Here is a 22,343-nt window from a genome sequence, read left to right as displayed (position 1 = left end):
AGGTACTCACTCCTCGAGGGCCTGCTCTCCCTAACCTGGTGCCTGCCACTCTACAACTTCTGCCTGCCAGGACTCTCAAAGATACCGCTTCTGCTTCAGTGAGTACTAACATACCAGTCTATCTCCTCTACATCTTCAGCGCTTTACATCCGAGACTTGTTCCTGTTCTCCACGCTGTCTCCACCTACTACAGAGTGAGATGGGTCCTCTCAGCCGAGGATCCCTGGAGTATCACTGCTGGAGCTATCTACCACTGCTGTCCGCTTCCCGGGCAGTGCCACCCTGCTGTACAATAAAACTATCTTCTCTGTGTTGTGTGCAAAGAGTCTTGCCTGGTACTGCAATTTCTCACGGGGCTCCTCCCCACGGGAGTGGCCATCATTGCAGTACCCAAGAATCCACTCCAACACCTCACAACCATAACAAACATTAGAGCTGTACTGTAGTTATTGGGGTGCCACTTCTGCTTTCAATGTTCTTAGTAGTAATCGTGATTGTGCCTGTTAAGTGCCAAACATGCTTAAGGTGCTTCTCCATGGACACAAGGATACAACACCAAACCTTTTGTAGAAACAAATCTCAATTTTTTATTGTATATCAGTAAACAAAATAAGTATCCCTGGGAGATACAGAATGGCAGAACTTCTCTGGCCAGATGTTCATGAGATGCACTACTCTGTCTCTCTCTTTGTACATCAGCTACCTCTTCTTTTATAGGTGAAATAGTCAATCTGAAGTAAATAAGTCCCTAAATAGCATGAACCTATGGGAGTATCACATACAAAGTTTCTCATGTCAAAAAGAAGATACATTAGACCTATGTTACCCTGATCCCAAATTGGGGCCTACTTGCCTAGTGTTCACATCAATCTTCTGTTAGTCCTTTGTCCTGTCATTTTTTCACCCTCTGGGAGATCTCCATGGCTTAGGAGGCTGTTTTTACACAGTGCCACTGGAGTTGAAATTTTAGTCTGAGATTCTGACTTTTTCCTTCTGCTTATTCTGACCCTACAACCATCCATCACAAGCTTTGGACAGCTCTAGCTGCTGTCCATATGTCTCCTGGAATTTCTCCAGGTCAGGCTCAATAGGAGAATTAGGGTCACATAGCCAGAACTGCAAGCAGGCCAAGGCAGCAGAGGATTCAGGGTAAATCACAATCTTTATGTTGGTCTCAGACTCAGGCACATATATCATGCTAAAAGGATAAGATGCTATGCCTGTATATGTAATGATCCCATTTCTAACAATGTATGTACAGGTCTACACACAATGTGCTGTTCATGAAATTTACAATGGTTTCAACTATTTGCTATCTTGTCCTTGCAGATTGTGATTTCCTAAGACATTATCTTTATTTCAAAAAGTGGATTATATGTCTTCACTAATAAAGTGGTCACTGGTTTGAAAATATAATTCCTGGTTGCCTCCTTTCATTATGTGGTTTTTTAGTTAATGGTTGACTAGGTGCAAGGTTTGGTCTCCACATGAGCTTGCATGCTAGAATGCCATTGCACATTCCAGCTTGCCACCTATCTAGCAGGTAAGATCATATGGCCTAGGCCATACAACTGAACGCTCAGTATATGCTCCTAAGGAAGACAACAAGAACCAAAGAAGAGGTTTATTACTGGGGACCTTCAGTATTGCCTCTTGTTGCCTTCTTCACACTATATACTCTTACCTAACTCCTGCTTATATGGGCCTATATGTGAGATGGGCAGTAGGTAGCTGCCACATACAGTATATTGTGTACATGTAGAACTTGTGTGGTGTTAAGGGGAAGTTTGAGTAATCATCACACAAGACTAGATCTTTGGACCCCTTACTTCTATCATGATTGAATGGCTATCTGTAACCAACCTTTTGACACTTTCACTGTAAACCTAATACGACATGTACTTGCTGATTGTTGGAATAGAATGTGAGCAGCTGTGAGATAACTAAGGAGGAGGAGTGAGGGCGTAGTGTCTTGACGACAATGTGCACAGGAGAAGATTACAGGGCCTAGAGGGTTGCTGCTAGGGATGTGAATCGTTTTTTGACGATTTAAAATATCGTCTGATATATTTTAAATCATCAAAAATCGTTAGAGGCGATATATAATAGGAATTCCCCCGATTTATCGTCAAAAATCGTAAATCGGGGGAAGGGGGAGGGGAAGGGGGAGGGCGGGAAAACCGGCACACTAAAACAACCCTAAAACCCACCCCAACCTTTTAAAATAAATCCCCCACCCTCCCGAACCCCCCCAAAATGTCTTAAATTAGAGGCCCCCCCAAGCTGGCCAAAAGTCCCTGGGGGTCCAGCGGGGGTCCGGGAGCGATCTCCTATGCTCGTGACGTCGGGGGACAGGAACCAAAATGGCGCCGGCGCTACCTTTGCCCTGTCATATGACAGGGCAAAGGTAGCGCCGGCGCCATTTCTATCAACGCACCCGTGGCCCGAGAGTGGAAGATCACACCGGGACCCCCCACTGGACCCCAGGTAATTTAAGACATTTTGGGGGGGTTCGGGAGGGTGGGGGATTTATTTTAAAGGGTCGGGGTGGGTTTTAGGGTTGTTTTAGTGTGCCGGTTTTCCCGCCCTCCCCCGATTTACAATTTACACAATATTTAAAAAAACAAAACCGCGACGATCCGATTCCCTCCCCCCCCCAAGCCAAAATCGATCGTTAAGACGATCGATCACACGATTCACATCTCTAGTTGCTGCTGCTTGGGACCAGGCAGACTTCCCCACACTAGCTGGCACCCCTGTACTGGGATGGCTTGGAGATCTGTATAATACATGTAAGGTAAGGATGATTTTACAGGTAGCATCTAGATCCCAAAGGCAGCCCACTAAAGGGATGGCAGTCAGTCTGGGGATGTCTGTCAGGTCCTAAGCAGCAGCAGCAGCTTTCTAGGCCCCATTGCCCTTTGCCTGTGCATATTGTCAACAAGACACTACTACTTCACTCCTTCTCTCTAGTTGTCACACAGCAGCTCACATTCTGTTCCAGCAGTCAGCAAGTACACAGTGTTGAAGGGAAAGGTTGGTTAGTGTAGAACTGAAGCACCTAAAGTGTTAACCAAACCCTGTCCCCTACATTCAACAGCAGATATGGGCACACCACCTCTATCTTTGGATAGGAAAGCTATTGAACTACATATGGCAGAAAGAAGGTAGCCCTACCCTGCCAGCGTATACAAAGGATATAGTGAGTGTGAAATGATGCATCCTGGGGTGGCAGCCTTTATGTCAACTGTGCATGATATAATCAACTGAGAGAAGGCTAAGCAAACCAGAGACAGCAAAAAGGGACAGTCAAAGAGGACTTCTGCCAAGCCTCAGCACCTCCCAAGCAAACTATGCCCACACACACACACACACACACACACACACACAAACACCTGCACCGGCTATCTAACTTCATGCTGTCAATAAACCATCATCATGAAAACCATTCATCTGATTCAGCCCTGCATCGATTCCATTAGGTGGTCCTTGACACTCCATGTTCCAGCCATCACAGCATCCCCACATTCAGTGGACAGCTTCTTATCACCCATTACCTCCCACCCTAAAGTAGCAAGTCTTTGTGATAGCTTCAGCTCTGGGTAGCCTGCAAACCTCAAAATAAATAGATTATTAGGACCACTCCAAGTACTAGGTAGAAAAGTGTCTGTGTGTGTATGGGGGGGGGGGGGGTGGAGGGACAGTGTGGGTGGTACAGAAACCAATGAGAAAGGGAGCAATTTTAGATCTAATTCTTAGTGGACACAGGATTTGGAGAGAGAGGTAATGGTGGTGGGGCCGCTTGGCAACAGTGATCATAATATGATCAAATTTGAATTAATGACTGGAAGGGGGAACAGTAAGTAAATCCACGGCTCTAGCACTAAACTTTCAAAAGGGAAACTTTGATAAAATGAGAAAAATAGTTAGAAAAAAATTGAAAGGTACAGCTACAAAGGTAAAAAGTGTGCAACAGGTGTGGACATTGTTTAAAAATCCCATCCTAGAAGCACAGACCAGATGTATTCCATGCATTAAGAAAGGTGGAAGGAAGGCAAAACGATTACCGGCATGGTTAAATAGTGAGGTAAAAGAGGCTATTTTAGCCAAAAGATCTTCATTCAAAAATTAGAAGAAGAAGCCACCAGAAGAAAATAGGATAAAGCATAAGCACTGACAAGTTAAGGGGCGGATTTTAAGAGCCCTGCTCGCCTAAATCCGCCCAAATCCGGGTGGATTTAGGCGAGCAGGGCCCTGCGCGCCGGTGAGCCTATTTTACATAGGCCTACCGGCGCGCGCAGAGCCCTGGGACTCGCGTAAGTCCCGGGGTTTTCGGAGGGAGGCGTGTTGGGGGCGTGTCAGGGGGGCGGGACCGAGCGCAGCGGTGTTTTTGGGGCGTGTCGGGAGCGTTCCGGGGGCGGGCTCGGGGGCGTGGCTATGTTACCCAGGTAGAGAGTCCATCAAGCTAGGTGGAGAGAACATTGCCCAAATCTCATCTTGGAGTGAGTTTCCTCACTCCGAAGGCCATCAAATCTTCACAAGAGACCACTGTTCTGTTTGTACGTCTCATGTTGAATGTGAAAGTGGTCCCCAACCCCCTACACTCATACCTAATCCCCACCTCGAGTTACTAGGTGGGCCTCCCATAGGGATACAAATACCTGTCTAGGGAGGAGGCAGTATAGCAAGTCTCTCTCTCTCACACACACACCTGGAAACATCATGAGCTGTGGCACACAATAAATCCTCCCTACTTTACATTTACTCCACCCCCTGAATACAAAATTTGCATTTGCAAATCATGTTAACGGCTGTTAGCGTGATTTGCGGAATTATCTCCCGTGGTAATTCCTTGGAAAATGACCCCCTTAGTGAAGATAAGACCATTGTGGAAAGATTAAACAATTTCTTTGCTTCAGTGTTTACTGAAGAGGATGTTAGAGAAATACCCATTCGGGAGAAGTTTTCATAGGTGATGATTCAGATCAACTGAATCAAATCACAGTGAACCTGGAAGATGTGGTAGGCCTGATTGACAAACTGAAGAGTAGTAAATCATCTGGACTGGATGGTATACACCCCAGTGTTCTGAAAGAACTAAAAAATGAAATTTCAGACTTATTTCAATTAATTTGTAACCTATCATTAAAATCAACCGATGTACCTGAAGATTAGAAGATGGCTAATGTAACCCCTATATCTAAAAAGGGTTGCAGGGGTGATCTGGGAAATTATAGACTGATGAGCCTGACTTCAATGCTGGGAAAAATCATGGAAACTGTTATAAAGAATAAAATCACAAAACATTTAGATAGACACGGTTTGATGGGATACAACCAACATGGATTTACCGAAGGGAAATTTTGCCTCTCAAATCTCCTACATTTTTATGAAGGGGTGAATAAACATGTGGACAAAGGTGAATCAGTAGATGTGGTGTATTTGGATTTTCAGAAGGCGTTCAACAAAGTCCCTCATGAGAGGCTTCTAAGAAAATAAAAAATCATGGGATTTATTTATCATGTTTTCTATACAGTCATTCGGTTTCACCACAATGGTTTACAATGTTTTGATGTTTAACAGAGTATCCAAAAAATTAATATGCTTGTTAACATAGTTATCTTAGTCGTTCTAGGCATCATTTGGATTTTAAATTGTACAGGTTAACTTATGTATTTTGGATTGGTTCTGTATGTTTATTTGGGCCATGGGGAGGGAAAAATGTGGTGTAGAGTCATAGAATAGGAGGCGATGTCCTGTTGTGGAATGCAAGCTGGTTAAGACAGAAAACAGAGAGTAGAATTCGTTTTCACACTGGAAAAAGGTAAACATTGGAGTGTCTCAGGGATCTGTACTTGGACCAGTGCCTTTTAATATATTTATAAATGATCTGGACAGGGGTACAACAAGTGGCGTGATCAAATTTGCGGATGACGCTAAATTATGCAGAGTAGTTAAATCTCAAGCGAATTGTGATGACTTGCAGGAGGACCTTGCAAGACTGGAAGATTGGGCTTCCAAATGGCAGATGAAATTTATTGTTGATAAGTGCAAAGTGATACATATATGGAAAAATAACCCTTGCTGTAGTTACACAATATTAGGTTCTATCTTAGGAGTTACCACCCAGGAAAGAGATCTAGGCATCAAAGTGGATAATACATTGAAATTGTCAGTGTTCTGTGGTGATCAAAAAAGCAAACAGAATGTTAGGAATTATTAGGAAGGGAATGGCAAATAAAATGGAGAATGTCATAATGTCTCTGTGTTGCTCCAAGGTGAGACCGCACCTTGAATACTGTGTGCAATTCTGGTCACCGCATCTCAAAAAGGATATAGCTGCACTGGAGAATGTGCAGAGAAGGGCGACCAAAATGATAAGGGGCATGGAACAGCTGTCCTATGAGGAAAGGCTAAAGTTAGTGCTGTTCAGTTTGGAGAAGAGACGACTCAGGTGGGATATGATAAAAGTCTACAAAATCATGAAAGGACTTGAACAAGTTAATGTAAATTGGTTATTTACTCTCTCAGATAATAGAAGGACTGGAGGTACTCCATGAAGTTAGCAAGAATAAGATTTTGGAGAAGCTGGCTGCCACTCAGTGTTATGTCCTGGGCTCATGCAGGGACACATGGGTGATCCAGGGGGAGATCCGGATCAACATCCATTCGTAGTCCATGGTGTAGAGCAAGATTATGGAAGACACAGCAGAGCAGCACTATATCAGCTACTTTGGGTGGGGCATATATTAAAGCTCCACCCATCTTGTCCAAACAGCGAAATCGACTTTTGAGAACTCATAAGGTGGGTTTGATGACACAGCAGGTAGCACATAAAGCCTCATTGTACCTCATCTCTGCTAGCTTGTTGGGAATGGCAATGGGGTTGAAAAGCCAGGTCCTGCAACCATACCCATGGTCTCCTGAGGCAATGACAGATTTAAGCTGACAAACCAGTGCATCCTCTAAGACTGTATAATGAAGCTTATACCTTTCCCTGAGCCTTAAAGTCCAATTGGCCTAGCCTAAGTGCATATTACATAGTTGTGTGCCAGTATATGTGCAGGCTAGAAGTAGGCAAAAGTAGCTCGGCTGTTCAGGACTATTACATCGCATCTGGTTATTCCAACAATTGTGTTCCAGGCCTCCACAAATGAGCTAAGGATACTGGTGTGTAGCAGGCTGCCAAACTTGCGGCAATACATATGTTAGCCTGATGGTGTGATTGTGAATGTCACTGCCAGCTATGAAGTATGTCCTCCACAGAAACCCATTTGTGAGCCCAGGCACAGGGAATATGCCACAACAGCAAAATGCACAGGGCACTGCTTCGTGTTGAGGTGTGTGAGGGTCTAGACAAACTGTGGGCGACAATCTGGATGACACCTCACTAACCGGCCACACGTGATCATGCAATGCCAGCAGTGTGTACATTTCAAGCTTGTCATTAACCAGTGAGATTTAAAAAGATCACAATGGGAGGATAGGAACAGGGCCCTTTTGACAATGAAGACGTAGAAAGTGTATGATGCCTGCTCACACCCCAAGCTTTAGGGCTGGTACATTGTTTGCAGTAACTGGATTTGCAGGCTTCTGCAGCATGGGGCAAAAAAAAACCAGGCCCTGGGCCAATGGCCTGCTGACATAACAGTACAAGCCACTTGTCATGCCAGCGATGCTTTTCCTACCCCCCCCCCCCCCCCCCCATTTGCATGCTGTTTGCCACAAACACATAGCCTGAGATGGAATATAGAAAGAAATGTCTGCCTTACCTACGAGCCAACCAGCACTGTACAGGCAGTCCTCGAAATTTTCAAAGAGGCCCAATTGCCTAAGTATAAAGGAATCGTGCACGGCTCCCGGGTAACTGGCCACCATGCACATTCAAGTCTCACAGACCACTTGCATGTTGATGGAGTGGAAGAGCTTTCTGCTGTGGTACATCTCCTCCCTGTCACGGGGTGGGATGATGGTCACATGAGTGCAGTTAATACCTCCCAGAACATTGGGAAAGTTTGTGAAGGCAATAAAAGCCTTTCTTCAAGTCCATCAGGTCCTGCCTGTCCCGAGGAAATGCTATGCAGTGATTAATGCGGTCAGAGACTGCTGTGATGACCTGGTCCAGACAGCGGGAAAAAGTGCTTTGCAACATTCCCCACATGACCTCTACTGTTGTTTGGAAGGAGCCGCTGGCCATGAAATGCAGGGTGGCCAACAGTTTTGTAAGGCCTGGCACAATGTGGGACCTTTTGGTGGCCGGATCCAAATTCCCTCAGATTTCTTCATATAATTCCAGGATAGCCCAAGAGCTGAGGCGACACCTGCAATCCACATAGTCCTCTGGCATGCCCAGCAAGAATGTTTGTGGAGGAAAGATACTCTCTCTATATCTCCTGCACCATGGCTGCCTGCGTGCCAGGTGCTGCCCTGGGCCCTGACCCTGCAGGGCCAGTGCCTCTGCCTCCAGTGCAGACACTTCCCTAGGAGGAGTTGGAACTGGCCTTCCTGTTCTTGAGATTGTTGTTGTTGTTGTTGTTCCTCTTGTTGTCATCTGCGGCGAGCCTGCCGACGCATCCAGTATCCAACAACTTTTAAACTCACCACAAACATTATGGCTTTAGGAAGGTCGACCAGGTAAGATCAGGTGTTTTTATTGGGCCTGGAAGGCCTGGCAGATGTGTCCATTATCCTTCCTATTTTTATCGCTCTCGATAGCGCTGCAATAATAACGCAATCTGCGATATCGGCCACGATAAAACCTTTTTCCGCTGTACCTCAAAATAAAAAAGGTGTAGTTATTTCCGGCGCTAAATCCCGTGATAGTGTGCATTACTCTATCGCACGCAGCACGAGCAGACCCTCATTTCCATTTAGTCCACCCAATCTCCTCCCACTCTAATACAAATTTTAAATTTGCATACGCTTTTTGTGAGGTGGTATTTATCGCGCGCGTTACAGCACTATCACGCACATTAGGGGCCCTAACACGCTCAATAAGGCCCTTACTCAAAATGATAAATGGCCCTATTACTTAGGGACCAAATACAGGGAAAGTCCCATGGTGGAAGCATCTCTAAAGAGTACTTTGGGATGTGTGGGAAAAGAAAACATCCTTTAGTGTTGCAAGATTCCGTGACTATAATATTTGGACTGTGTATCAGTTTTTATTTTTTCTGTATGGATTGCACAACAGCCAAATGCACTGTTTGTCAAGTTATTCATTTGCATCAAGTAAGTTGATAAACACTTTTTTTTTTTTAAAACAACCCTATCTATCTTTGTGTGACCGTGTGGTTTTACAGGCAAGTACAGAGCACATCCTAACCCTGCAGGCCCTGAAGCTATAGCTTCTCCCACTGAAAGAATCCCAGGGATTGCAACAATCCAGCCAATGCACTCAGCACCTAAATATGTCTCTATAGTGAATCCAAGGAGGACAAGGGGGTTATACACATACAGGGCCTGTTTTTGAAAAGTTTTTATGCACGGAAACCACTGTTTCTACATGTAAATTATCACTTGCAAATCAGTTCGGGGTCTATGCCTCTAAAAGTATGTGCAGAAAAAGATTTCACTTGTACCTTTAAGTGGAGAGCAAGGTTGGGGACAAGAAAAGAATTGTCACGCGTACTTTACATTTTCGAAAGTAGGTGTGCGAATTCCCATACACAAAGTTACATCTCTTCTCGAGCTGGTGTAACTTTGTGCATGTAGACATTCTGCACCAGGTTACCGCGCATGCCCGCACATTTTCAAAGCTGATTTATGCACACAAAACGGCTTTGAAAAAAATCCAAGCTAAAATGTACCCGCAGACCTTAACCCTATACGAGGCCCATTGAAAACTACCCTCCCATTGTAAGAACAGATGGGTACACAAAGTAAGGCAAAAGAAACCTCCCCCTCCCCTTTTCCCTCCCCCATATGCCATCTGAGTTTCCTTTATTGCCACTGTTGTGGTTCACAAATGAACCTGATAGGTCAAAAGGTACAATGTTTGCTAAACGAATGTCGGTATACAAAAAAAATTTTAAATAAATAAAATGTTCTGCCTAGAAATATGAAAACATTTTCAATAGAGCTTGGTCAAATTTTTTTTTTCCAATGTAACCTTTTATAGAAATCCTCAACTTGGTGAATCTAATTTAGATTTTCCACATATTTTTAGACTGGAGACCTATTTACTAAGGGGTTAATTTTCAAATGGAGTTACACGTGTAAATGCAACTACTATCATAGCAATTTTCAAAAGCCTTTTACTCGAGTAAAGTGCACTTACGCGAGCAAATCCTATGGACAATTTCAATGGCATAAATTGGAGCAATTTTCAAAAGCCCACTTACTCCAGTAAAGTTTGCTTGATCGAGTAAAACCCAGTTTTATTCAAGTAAATGCTTTTTTAAAATCAGGCCCTGAGTATTTTCCCAAAAACAAAAAATGGGAGAAAACCTTTAGTAAATAGGCTCCTTGATTTGCATTTTTCCAAATCTGCTAGTAAACATGCCAATGCATGATGTGAGGAAAAACTAAAATATTCTGTCAAACTGGAGTGAGTTCAACTTCAAAATGTTTGGCAGGTCTCTAGTCAATTGGTAGGTAGAGTACAGAGCCAGCGCTTACAATTCCTAGATCAAATCCACACCCATTATTTAGCACTATCATTACAATCTGTTCACTCTGCCCCACAACTGCCCGGCTTGGGCCTTCCTTTAGTGCATTTGAGTTTCCCAGAATAGAAATTATTGTAAAACTGATTAGAGCCGACAGAGAGCTAGTAGGAGGAAGAGTCATACAGATGCTCTATTAACACCTTCTGCTGTGTACCCAAACCAGCTCACAAGGGCTTTTTCTTCCTAACAATTCTAGCTTTTATTCACCTTCCAGAGTCCTCTACCTCCAATATTCTTACTCATGTCCTGAACAGGAGTGAGTCTGAGCTCTTCCCTTTTTTACCGTGGAGCTACCTTTATCTTCTATGGGAGAACCTTTATAATTTAAAAAATATATTTCTCCAATGGAAAATCATTTTATGTATTTGTTTGTATTTGTTTATATATTGTTCACATGTTTACAATGATAGCTCATGGCAAAGAACAACAACAATAATTAACATAGAGGCTAGACTGCACTACATCTTTCATATTCCCTTCACATGAATGATTTGTGTTGCTTTAAATACATAGTGGTAAAATATGGTGCATAATATATAAACAGTAAGGCGGAGAAACTCATTACGCCATCTTTTACATTAAAAAAACATGTACTAATTTAAATAATATAAAATGGAATCAGAATCCAAGAAAATCAGAAAATAAAACCAGAGAAAATAAAACCTGGTAAGACAGGATGATAAGTCAAAGGCCCAGCAAAAACATTCATGCCTTTGTTGATTTTCTAAATGCCAGACAGTGACCCTCCAGGCAATCATTCACAAGGAGCTGGTTCTGCAAGCATGAAGCAGCAGAGCAGAATGATTTGTTTCTTGTTTGGGACAGCTGCAGGTGAACAGCAGATTGACTGCCTGACAGGTGAGGCCAGCAGTAGGGTGAAACTGCAAAGCCATATAGACAGCCCTCATTTAGCATAGCAAAATTCACTCCAGAGGAGCAGGTTTCATCCTATGTTTTTTCTCAATAAAATGTTAAGATTATATGAAAGAGACAGGAAGAGTGAATGGCTGCATACTATGATTCCCTACAAGACATCAAAGAGAGGTTAAAGGAGAGATGCAGAAAAGGACCTTCGAGGGAGGCTGAGAGATAGGGAGAAGAGAGGTGATATTAAAATAGAAAGCCTACCAAGGAAATAGACTGAAAAACTGCCCCCAGGAAAGGGAGGTAAAGTAGGCACATTGCATTACTAAGGTATAGAAACAGAAGATTTCAGCACCATAGAATCATTTGGTCCACTCAGTCTGTCCATAGCAAAAAGATTGGGTTTTACATACCTAGTTGTGAGACATAGTTGGGGACTCAGGGCTGGTGCCTTAGGTGAACCTTCTGCCTTGCACCTGCCCCCCCCCCCCCCGGCCTCATTTCCTGAAATGCTGCTCGTGGCCCGCCGAGTGTGTGCTTTTCTTGGCCGTGAGCAAGATGAGCACTGCTCGCAGCCAGCTGAGTTTCTACTCCTTTCTGCTGCAAGCGGGATAGGCTCAGCTCGCAGCCCCACGTGGCTGCTGTTTGGCGCCCCCTAATGGTTGGCGCCCTAGGTGACCGCCAAGTTCCCCTAATGGGATGCACCGGCCCTTGTGGGAACTGATTATGTTATTGGAGAAGAAGCATACTAACAGAGAATGTTCTGGTGTGACACCATGAGATGATTTGGACTCTGAAAAGTAAGGCCTACTGTATTGTGCTAGGAAAAGTTCTGTCTTTTGTTTGGAGAAAAAAGGTCAGTTCTTGAGTATATTTAAGGACTGCAAAGATACACAGTTAAAATGCTTTAGTTAGAGGACAGTGATGACAAGGATTTCATTTTCATGTTTTGTTTAAAAGGGCATGTGCCCGATCCGAGAGCAGTACTTCTCAACCCAGTCCTCAGGGCACACCTAGCCAGTCAAGTTTCAGGATATCCGCAATGAATATGCATGAAATAGATTTGCACACACATTTCCATTTTAATAAAAATTGCATGTTGCGGCTACCTGAAGTAGATATATTAGCGTTTAAAGTTCCAAAAACTGGATCCTGAAGACCACCATTTTCTTACAGATATGATATACAGGAATTCAGTGTTATTTGCATAATACATCTCATTTGGGAGGTGGTTTTGAAGTGTATAATTCTATTTATATTAAGATCTTTAGAGTCTTAAGCATGGCATTTGGAATTGTTGAAGAGCAGAGGAATGGAAGAGAAACAGCCATTGGCTGGCATACTTTCTGGAAGGAATGGAAGAAGAAAGAGAGTTAACCTTCCTGCTCCCCTGTGAAGAAGAAGAAAGGGTTTAGCATTTAAGTGACCCAAAGTTGTTCAAATGCAGTTCAGATTTACCAAGAAGTGAAGAAACTGCCAGCCAAGGAGTTCTGCCATTCCAGTCTGAGGAGAGGAGAGGAGAGCCATCCTGAAGGGCTGCAAATATTGCACATACGTGCTAAGTCTACAGGAATAACAGAAAATGTCATATCTTGTTTCCTAGGGAGACAAGGCTAATCAAAGAGAACCCAGGAAGTTGTACTTGTGACTATGTTGTGTTGTCCTGTAAATTCTGGAAGAAGTCAGTTTTGATTAACCCATTTTACCTTTTTGCGTTAGAAAATGTTATTTGGATTGGAGCAAGAAGTTGGTGTATGTTATTTATTTAACTGTCACACTTATGCAAAAGCTTAGATGCACTTGCTTTCTCCGTGTCCTGAAGAACCACTGGATCTGTACTGAGTTTGCTGGATCTCCTGAGTGTGTACTCCCTTCTAAAGTAAAAATCCAAGGTTAAATATATATTAGACAGCAGGTCGGCTATGAATCCTGCTACCAGCCCAGTACCTAATTGATTTTCTGAGATGTGGGTTTATTATTTAGCAGTTTTTCCTAAGTTTTTATTTTTTCCTTATGAGGTTGTTCCATTTCCCCAAATCATGGTCTTGAAGTAGGGCAAAGTGGTGTTTTCATTTTTCTTCTTTGTTATGATACTTTTGTAAATGTAAAGATTTGCTTTACCCAAATTATTGTCAAGCTTGGATTGTGCTTTTTGGTATCCTGGAATTGATAAAGAGTTTTAAAATATTTTTTTTTCTTAGATTTAGAGAGCAATGTTCAAAGCTTATTTGGTGGGTAAACAGCTGTTTACCTCTGGAAAAAGACCCACTGCGAAATGCCTCCCCTCTGCCCCCCCTCCCCCATCATGCAGGTAAAAATACCGGCATTGGTCACAATGCGGATTCTGTTACCCATGGTTGAAAAAGGGCATGGTGAGTTCAATGGAGGGAGAGTACATGTGTATATATTTTATTTATTTATGTATTTATTTATATACCGTCGTTCGGTTTCGCCATCACAACAGTTTACATGTCTTGCTTTGTAAAGCAAGAGTTTAGCACATCTCCATTCTCCTCTTCCATGATAAAACTATCATTGCTTTGCCTGCATTCCACGCCTGCTACCTGCTCCTCTGCAAGGAAACATTTTAACAGTGGTGACCTGCCTCAGCTGAGGGTCCGGCACAAGAAACACGGTGCCGTAAGATGGCAAAACTCATCAGGAAATATGCTTTCCATTTCCACATACTGCATAGGAGGCAGGGCATGTTAATTCACTCTGGCATGGGGTGCTTTTATGTGCAGGAACAGCGCCCAGCTAGTGCAAAGTAAAGGAAGTTCTTTATTTAAGAAGCAAAGTTTACAGATGTGCATGCTGTGCTGGTGTGAGTTAATGGAGGTCACTTTTAACGGAGGAACTTACTGCGAAGACATGGTAATTCATGGTTAACCTGTCATAAAATATCATGCCACCCTTTCATTTTTGTCCCATCAGTTTTCTCCTTCTCCTTTGGTCTTCAGGCTCATTCAGAATGAGATGTGAGATATGGTACCGAGAGCCTTCATTTACAAACTCCTGAGGATTCCCCCCCCCCCCCCCCCATTATATTTTCAATGAGTATATTTGTACTTGCTTCAAAGTGGGTGCACATTATTGCAACCAAGGTTTAGACCCTGTTCTAATGGCTGTTGCATTTTCAAGGAAATTCTCACATGGGGTTTTCCTTTGAAAATTAGGTTATAATGTACCTGTGGGACTGGAAGCCTCATGCAGGGTTACAAAATTGCTCCCTTAAAGATTCTTTCTACTGGAGAACATGAGGGGCCTGATTCATCAAGTCTTTTCCTATAGATAGAATGGAAGAAAAGTGTTAGTGAATCAGGCCCATGGTGGCTTTTTTTACAGAAGGAATGTCAAGATATTGTAGATTGCCCCTAAAAGGATTTATCATTTTCCACTGAATCGTGTTCTCTACAAGCTAGAAATCTGGCTAGAGGTTATGTGTTGGGTCTCCTCTCTGAGACATACTCAATGAAAAGGAAGATGAATTTTGCCCAGGACAACTCACTGCATGCACATGGAATCTGCTATAGACTCTGCACAAACTCCCTTTGAACAGACTGATCATAAAAAAAGTGTAAGTTGTCACCTGTTTTAACGCCATATTTTAAGGTGTCTCTGCAGTCAACAAGAATCTGTTCCAAAGGCTCTGGCTTGTCTGACAGCTCCAGACTGAATCCTTCCAAGCCGTCAAGTAACTGATGAGGATGATGAAAGTCCAAGACCTTACTTTTCCCATCAAAAGTTTTTTTTATGTAACTTAAGAGAATATCCATTACTGCCAGCAAAAAGTGTTCTGTACATTTTTCACCATTCCTAGCTGGCAACAATTCTGGAAACAAAAAGAAAGAGCAACAATCCATGTTTATGACGTTATGCTAACCCTGCTACCAGTCATGTGTCATTCACATACCAATAATACCAACATTCATTTACAATGAGACATAATTTGGACATGGTTAATTCATAATCAGGCTAGCCATATATTTAGATAGCATTTATTATCTTTCTACTACTACAGTATCATGTACATGTAACATTCTGTTTTTAATTACCTTTTCCTAATCTTTTTCAAAATCTAGATAAAAGTCAACTTGCAAACTTAAAGTTGTTATGTATGACTAGACTGACCCACCAGAATCCTGAAATGGGAATGAAAATACAGGTAAAATATAGCAATGTATATGTTTTACATAAAAGTAAGAACAATATTGTGAACTTTCACATTTTTTTTTTAATTTTCTATTTATGCAATTTTACATATTTAAACAAGATTATATTCTTGATTAGAAATACAAAGAAACAATAAGTAATAAATTTCACAAAAAAGAAGAAAATCATACAGCAATTACAAATTATTGTTTCTTAACTTTAGTCCTCCAATTGAGGGGGCATAGATATACACAACCTAAAGAAATATTTGTAAAATACTTCAAGAAATTAAAGTCAATCAATGTAGCATTCTAGACCGATTTCTTTTCAAGAGGAACCGGGTACATTGTCACAGGGTTCTATGGAGCCCACGGGAGTCTTCCCTGCCAAAAACTGAGACAGCTGAGGGGGCTCATAAAATACATATGAATTACCATTATGCTTAACCAAGCATTTGCAAGGAAACTTAAGGAAAAAAACTCCCCCAATCTGAATCACCTGTGGCCTCATTAGGAGAAAGGCCTTTCTCCTCTTTTGAGTTTCTCGGGCTACGTCCGGGAAAACTCTTACATTACATCCTAAAACTGATCATTTCTATGTCTAAGACAACATTTCAATAACCAATCTCTGTCTGGTTCCAATGTCAAATTCACTATTAAAGTAGCCGGTATTGCAAGTTCAGTGTCTGAAGTCTCTAAGAAGGTGGAAATATTCAAGGGCTGGTCAGCAGTGGGCACTAAAGGTGTTAATCCTCCATTCTGTTCTGTTGATCTCTTTGCTTTTGGAAGGTAAAAAATCTTTGAAATTGGTGGCATTTCGTTTTCCCCAATCTGCAGCACTTCCTGGAGATACCTTTTAAAGATATCTCTCGGGGATATTAAGGATATCTGTGGAAAATTTATAAATCTTAAGTTCTTACTTCTAATTGTATTTTCCATCCGCTCCAGTTTCATTGATATATTCTTCCTTTCTTTTATCATCGCAGTTTGAGTTAGCTCAATATTTTTAATTTTATCTCGATTAGTCATAATCTGCTGATCCATATCCACTTGTGCATTGCTCACCACTTTAATTTTTTCCTCCATTTCTTTTCCTGTGTCGCTTAAAGATTTAATTTGCGACATAATAGAGACTTTCAGGTCCACTAAAGTCTCCCAGATAGTTTCTAGTGTAAATGCAGCTGGTCTTACCACAGCAGTTGTAAATCTTTCAGGGACGCCTCCTTCAGCTCCAACAGTCTCCCTCAGCAATGTCCCACTCACTTCCCCGATCTGCCCCGGTGTCAATATTGGGCTCATGGTCGCAGATTCTCCTTTATCGGACCCTATAGAGCTCTGGCGAAGGACTCTTTGGTCCGACGACGGTGCTCCCGACTCCGGAGAACTCCAAACTGCGGCCGGATTCTCGGGTGGGGTTCCCTGTGCAGGGCTCAATGGTGATATCGAGCCAGGGAGAGAGGGTAGCTCATCTTCCCCTCCCCCTCTCTCCAGCGGCTGGGCCTCTGCTATTCGGTTTGTCCTCACGTGCGTGTCCATCGGACCAGGGACTGAGACGTTCGAGGGGGCTGTAGGGTATGGCTCACCTCTCGGTTTGCGTTTTCGTCCCATTTTCAGGAAAAAAATGCTGCAGGAAACAACTTTTATTTTCTGTTCGAGGAGCGCAAAACGCCGTGCACTGCTACAGATCGGCCATCTTGGATCCGCCCCCTGACTTTCACATTTTTACCTATACTTCAGGATTCATGATGAGATTGCCTAGCTATCTCATTTTTTTAGTGTTCCTTCAGCCAGTTGTCTCTATCCATTCTTTACTACAAAGGAGGGGTTTTTTTCTTTCTTTATTAACTTTTAAAACAAATCTTCAAATTTGAAATATTTAGAAAGAAAGAGCTACATCAGACCACATATGGGACAGATTATTCAAGAGAAATAATTATAAAGAAAAATAGTCAATCTTATACATTGGAAGCATCGATAAAACCCTAAGTACTAACACTGTCACTATGAATGGCCACTTTGTTCACCAGAAAATTATCTAGTGCAGAGCTACATCATAGAAAATGGGGTAGATTTTTAAAGGGGTACGTGCGTACCCCCCGAAAACCTATCCCAAACCCCCCCTGCGCATGCCGAGCCTATTTTGCACGTGGGCGTGGTTTCGGCCCGGGGGCATGGCCGCGCCCTCCGGAACAGCCCCCGGGTCGGATGATGGCGCACCAGCAGCCCACTGGCGCATGCAGATTTACGTCTGCCTCCGGCAGGCGTAAATCCAGCAATAAAGGTAGGAGGGGGGGTTTAGATAGGGCCGGGGGGTGGGTTAGGTAGGGGAAGGGAGGGAACGGAGGTAACGGAGGCAGGCTGTGCGGCTCGGCGCATGCAGGCTGCCCAAAATTGGCAGCCTTGCGTGCGCCGATCCCGGATTTTAATGGATACGCGTGGCTACGTGCGTATCTACTGAAATCCCGCGTACTCTTGTTCGCGCCTGGTGCGTTCGCGCTAAATTATAAAATCTACCCCAATGTATTTATTACCTTGATACTTAAGCATACTTTACAAGGAAATTTCAATTGAAAGACCCCACCCAATTCCAAAAACTTCTGTTTTTGAGACAAAAATAACATACAGTCAGGCCGATACAGTACCGACGCGTAAGAAAAAGTGTGGCAATGCCGGGCGCCTGCTAGTTTGATGCGCGCACATTTTGGTTCACAAGCCGCTCAATTCAGTATTCAAATTAGACGCAAATCCAAGCGGCAGCAAATGAGCGTCCAAAGCGCGCCTATAAAGTGGAAGGCGTTTGCAATGCATTTTACTGTATACAGCGGAGAGAGTATCCAGGGTGCGCTGGCGCCATTCCTGTCATTTCAAATGTCATTCCACCAGGTTCTTTTCTACAGACCCCACATGGACACCGGGGCCGCTGCCCTGAGCATCTGTATGTCCTTGTTCGGAGGCCAACCTTCTATGTCCGGGCACTTAAGGACGTGCAAGGATGTCCGGGCATCTGTGAAGGTCGGGGCCTCCGAGCATGGATGCCCGGAAACAGAGGAACGTTGCTTTCCAATGTCCATGTATGCTGCCTTGAGCGCCCATCTGGACATCCAAGGTCGGGGCTTCCGTTCATGGATGTTCCCGCCCGGGCATTCATGATCGGAGGCCCCGCTGCAAATGTGTCATTAAAGTAGAAGGTACTAAATATATTTTCTACGATCCAAAACAACTTGAAGATTATTTGGAAGCACATTATGGGACTCAAGATCCAGGGTGACAAATAGTTCGACGACAAATGATAAATAAGAGTCTGCCTTACTCTCAGTTTGTTTATGGGAATAATATTATGTTTAACTACTCATATTAAATCTTATTTCTCCCTCTGTTGTATATGAGTAACAGTAGGTACAATGATATAGAAAGAAAATAGTGCAAAAAATATGTATTAGTAAAAATGTATGTAATCATTGGTACTTAAATTTATTGACATTGTTTGATGTCTGTAAGTTGGAAATTGAAAATTAAAAATTAAAAAAAAGAAGGTAAATTGACAAAGAAACAGTGCCAAGCTAGAACAAATAAGAAAAAATACAGACAGTTAGTTATAAACAAATGCTGCAGTCTGAGGGAATGGAAAGGAGAAGAAAATGGTACATAGAACAACTCCAGCTTGGGAAAAAAATATGGGGTAGATTTTCAAAGTGTTACACACGTAAGATACATGCGTAACCCCCGAAAACCTACCCCTGAGCATGCCGAGCCTATTTTGCATAGGCTCGGTGGTGCGCACAAGGCCCAGGACGCGCATATGTCCCAGGGCTTTAAAAAATGGGCAGTCCTGGGGCGGGGCAGGGGGTGTGGCAGTGATCCGGGGTGGTCTGGGGGCTTGGCAGCAGTCCTGGGGCAGGGCCGGGGGCGTTCCCGAGTCCTCCGGCACAGCGGCCATGCCGGAGGTTCACGCGCCTGTAGCTGGCCGGTGCGCGCAAGTTACGCCTGCCAAAGGTAGGAGGGGGGATTTAGTTAGGGCTGGGGGGTGGGTTAGATAGGGGAAAGGAGGGGAAGGTGGGGGGGGGGGGGGGGAGGGCCGAAAAAAAAGTTCCCTCTAAGGCCATTCCAATTTTGTATGATGAGAAGGGACTTATTAAAAACCTACCATAGAAACATAGAAACATAGAAATGACGGCAGAAGAAGACCAAATGGCCCATCCAGTCTGCCCAGCAAGCTTCCTTCATTTTTTCTCTCATACTTATCTGTTTCTCTTAGCTCTTGGTTCTAATTCCCTTCCACCCCCGCCATTAATGTAGAGAGCGGTGATGGAGCTGCATCCAAGTGAAATATCTAGCTTGATTAGTTAGAGGTAGTAGGGGTAGTAACCGCCGCAATAAGCAAGCTACACCCATGCTTATTTGTTTTTACCCAGATTATGTTATACAGCCCTTATTGGTTGTTTATCTTCTCCCCTGCCGCTGAAGCAGGGAGCTATGCTGGATATGCGTGAGGTATCAGTTTTTTTCTTCTCCCCTGCCGTTGAAGCAGAGAGCTATGCTGGATATGCATCGAAAGTGAAGTATCAGGCACATTTGGTTTGGGGTAGTAACCGCCGTAACAAGCCAGCTACTCCCCGCTTTGTGAGTGTGAATCCTTTTTTCTTCTCCCCTGCCGTTGAAGTTATGCTGGATATGCGTGAAGTATCAGTTTTTCTTTTCCCCTGCCGTTGAAGCAGAGAGCTATGCTGGATATGCATCAAAAGTGAAGTATCAGGCACATTTGGTTTGGGGTAGTAACCGCCGTAACAAGCCAGCTACTCCCCGCTTTGTGAGTGTGAATCCTTTTTTCTTCTCCCCTGCCATTGAAGTTATGCTGGATATGCGTGAAGTATCAGTTTTTCTTCTCCCCTGCTGTTGAAGCAGAGAACTATGCTGGGTATGCATTGAAAGTGAAGTATAAGAATGGAGTGATCAAGCTAGTTGAAAGGCATCAGGAATAGAGGAAGGTGGAGGTAGTAATTTGGATATTTGGTTTGGGGTAGTAACCGCCGTAACAAGCCAGCTACTCCCGTCTTTGTGAGTGCAAATCCTTTTTTCCACATTTCCTCTTGCTGTTGAAGCTTAGAGTGATGTTAGAGTCACAGTAACCATGTGTATGTTTATTGAATAAGGGTATTGTCTCCAGGCATTAGCCATCATTCTGGCGAGTCACCTACTCTTCATTGGCGGCCTCTTGACTTTATGGATCCACAGTGTTTATCCCACGCCCCTTTGAAGTCCTTCACAGTTCTGATCTTCACCACTTCCTCCGGAAGGGCATTCCAGGCATCCACCACCCTCTCTGTGAAGAAATACTTCCTGACATTGGTTCTGAATCTTCCTCCCTGGAGCTTCAAATCGTGACCCCTGGTTCTGCTGATTTTTTTCTTATGGTAAAGGTTTGTCGTTGCCTTTGGATCATTAAAACCTTTCAAGTATCTGAAAGTCTGTATCATATCACCTCTGCTCCTCCTTTCCTCCAGGGTGTACATATTTAGATTCTTCAATCTCTCCTCGTACGTCATGCGATGAAGATCCTCCACCTTCCTGGTTGCCCTTCTCTGTACCGCTTCCATCTTGTCTTTGTCTTTTTGTAGATACGGTCTCCAGAACTGAACACAGTACTCCAGGTGAGGCCTCACCAAGGACCTGTACAAGGGAATAATCACTTCCCTTTTCTTACTCGATATTCCTCTCTCTATGCAGCCCAGCATTCTTCTGGCTTTTGCTATCGCCTTGTCGCATTGTTTCGCAGACTTCATATCATTAGACACTATCACCCCAAGGTCCCTCTCCTGCTCTGTGCACGTCAGCCTTTCCCCCCCCCCCCCCCCCCCATCGAATACAGTTCATTCGGATTTCCGCTCCCCATATGCATGACTTTGCACTTCTTGGCATTGAATCTCAGCTGCCATATCTTCGACCACTCTTCCAGTTTCCTTAGATCCCGTCTCATTCTCTCCACTCCTTCCGGCATGTCCACTCTGTTGCAGATCTTAGTGTCATCCGCAAAAAGACAAACCTTACCTTCTATCCCGTCTGCAATGTCGCTCACAAAGATATTGAACAGGACCGGTCCCAACACCGATCCTTGCGGTACACCACTTAAAACCGCTCTCTCTTCAGAGAAGGTTCCATTTACCATCACACATTGTCTTCTGTCCGTCAACCAATTTGCAATCCAGGTCACCACCTTGTCACTCACTCCCAAGCTTCTCGTTTTATTCACCAGTCTCCTGTGCGGAACCGTATCAAAAGCTTTGCTGAAATCCAAGTATATGACATCGAGCGCTCTTCCTTGATCCAATTCCTTGGTTACCCAGTCAAAAAAGTCAATCAGATTTGTCTGACAGGATCTTCCCCTGGTGAATCCATGTTGCCTCTGGTCCATCAATTCTCCGGACTGTAGATAGTTCACTATTCTCTCTTTCAGCAGAGACTCCATTACTTTTCCCACCACCGAAGTGAGGCTAACCGGCCTGTAGTTGCCAGCCTCCTCCCTGTTCCCACTCTTGTGAAGCGGGACCACCACCGCTCTTCTCCAATCTCTCGGCACCACTCCCGTTTCTAGGGATCTATTGAACAGGTCACACAGCGGACCCGCCAGAACATCTCTGAGCTCCCTCAATATCCTTGGATG

The 22,343-nt window shown here is 43.7% G+C and overlaps 1 protein-coding gene across 1 annotated transcript in view; it reads right to left on the bottom strand.

The window, feature by feature from the left end:
• The window catches only part of LOC115083333 (glutamate decarboxylase 1-like), a 170,374-nt gene extending 153,390 nt beyond the window's left edge, over window positions 1-16,984 (bottom strand). Inside the window, exons 1-2 of the mRNA XM_029587135.1 lie at window positions 16,606-16,984; window positions 15,124-15,366 (exon numbers count right to left, since the gene is read on the bottom strand). Of these exons, the coding sequence (XP_029442995.1) occupies window positions 15,124-15,366; window positions 16,606-16,984 (622 nt within the window). The remainder of the gene's footprint in view (window positions 1-15,123; window positions 15,367-16,605) is intronic.
• Window positions 16,985-22,343: the final 5,359 nt, after the last annotated feature.

This window comes from Rhinatrema bivittatum, chromosome 2 (genome assembly GCF_901001135.1).
Source record: "Rhinatrema bivittatum chromosome 2, aRhiBiv1.1, whole genome shotgun sequence".
Taxonomy (NCBI): domain Eukaryota; kingdom Metazoa; phylum Chordata; class Amphibia; order Gymnophiona; family Rhinatrematidae; genus Rhinatrema; species Rhinatrema bivittatum.
Note: the sequence above shows the minus strand (reverse complement) of the source record. Positions and strands in the feature narration are given on the sequence as shown.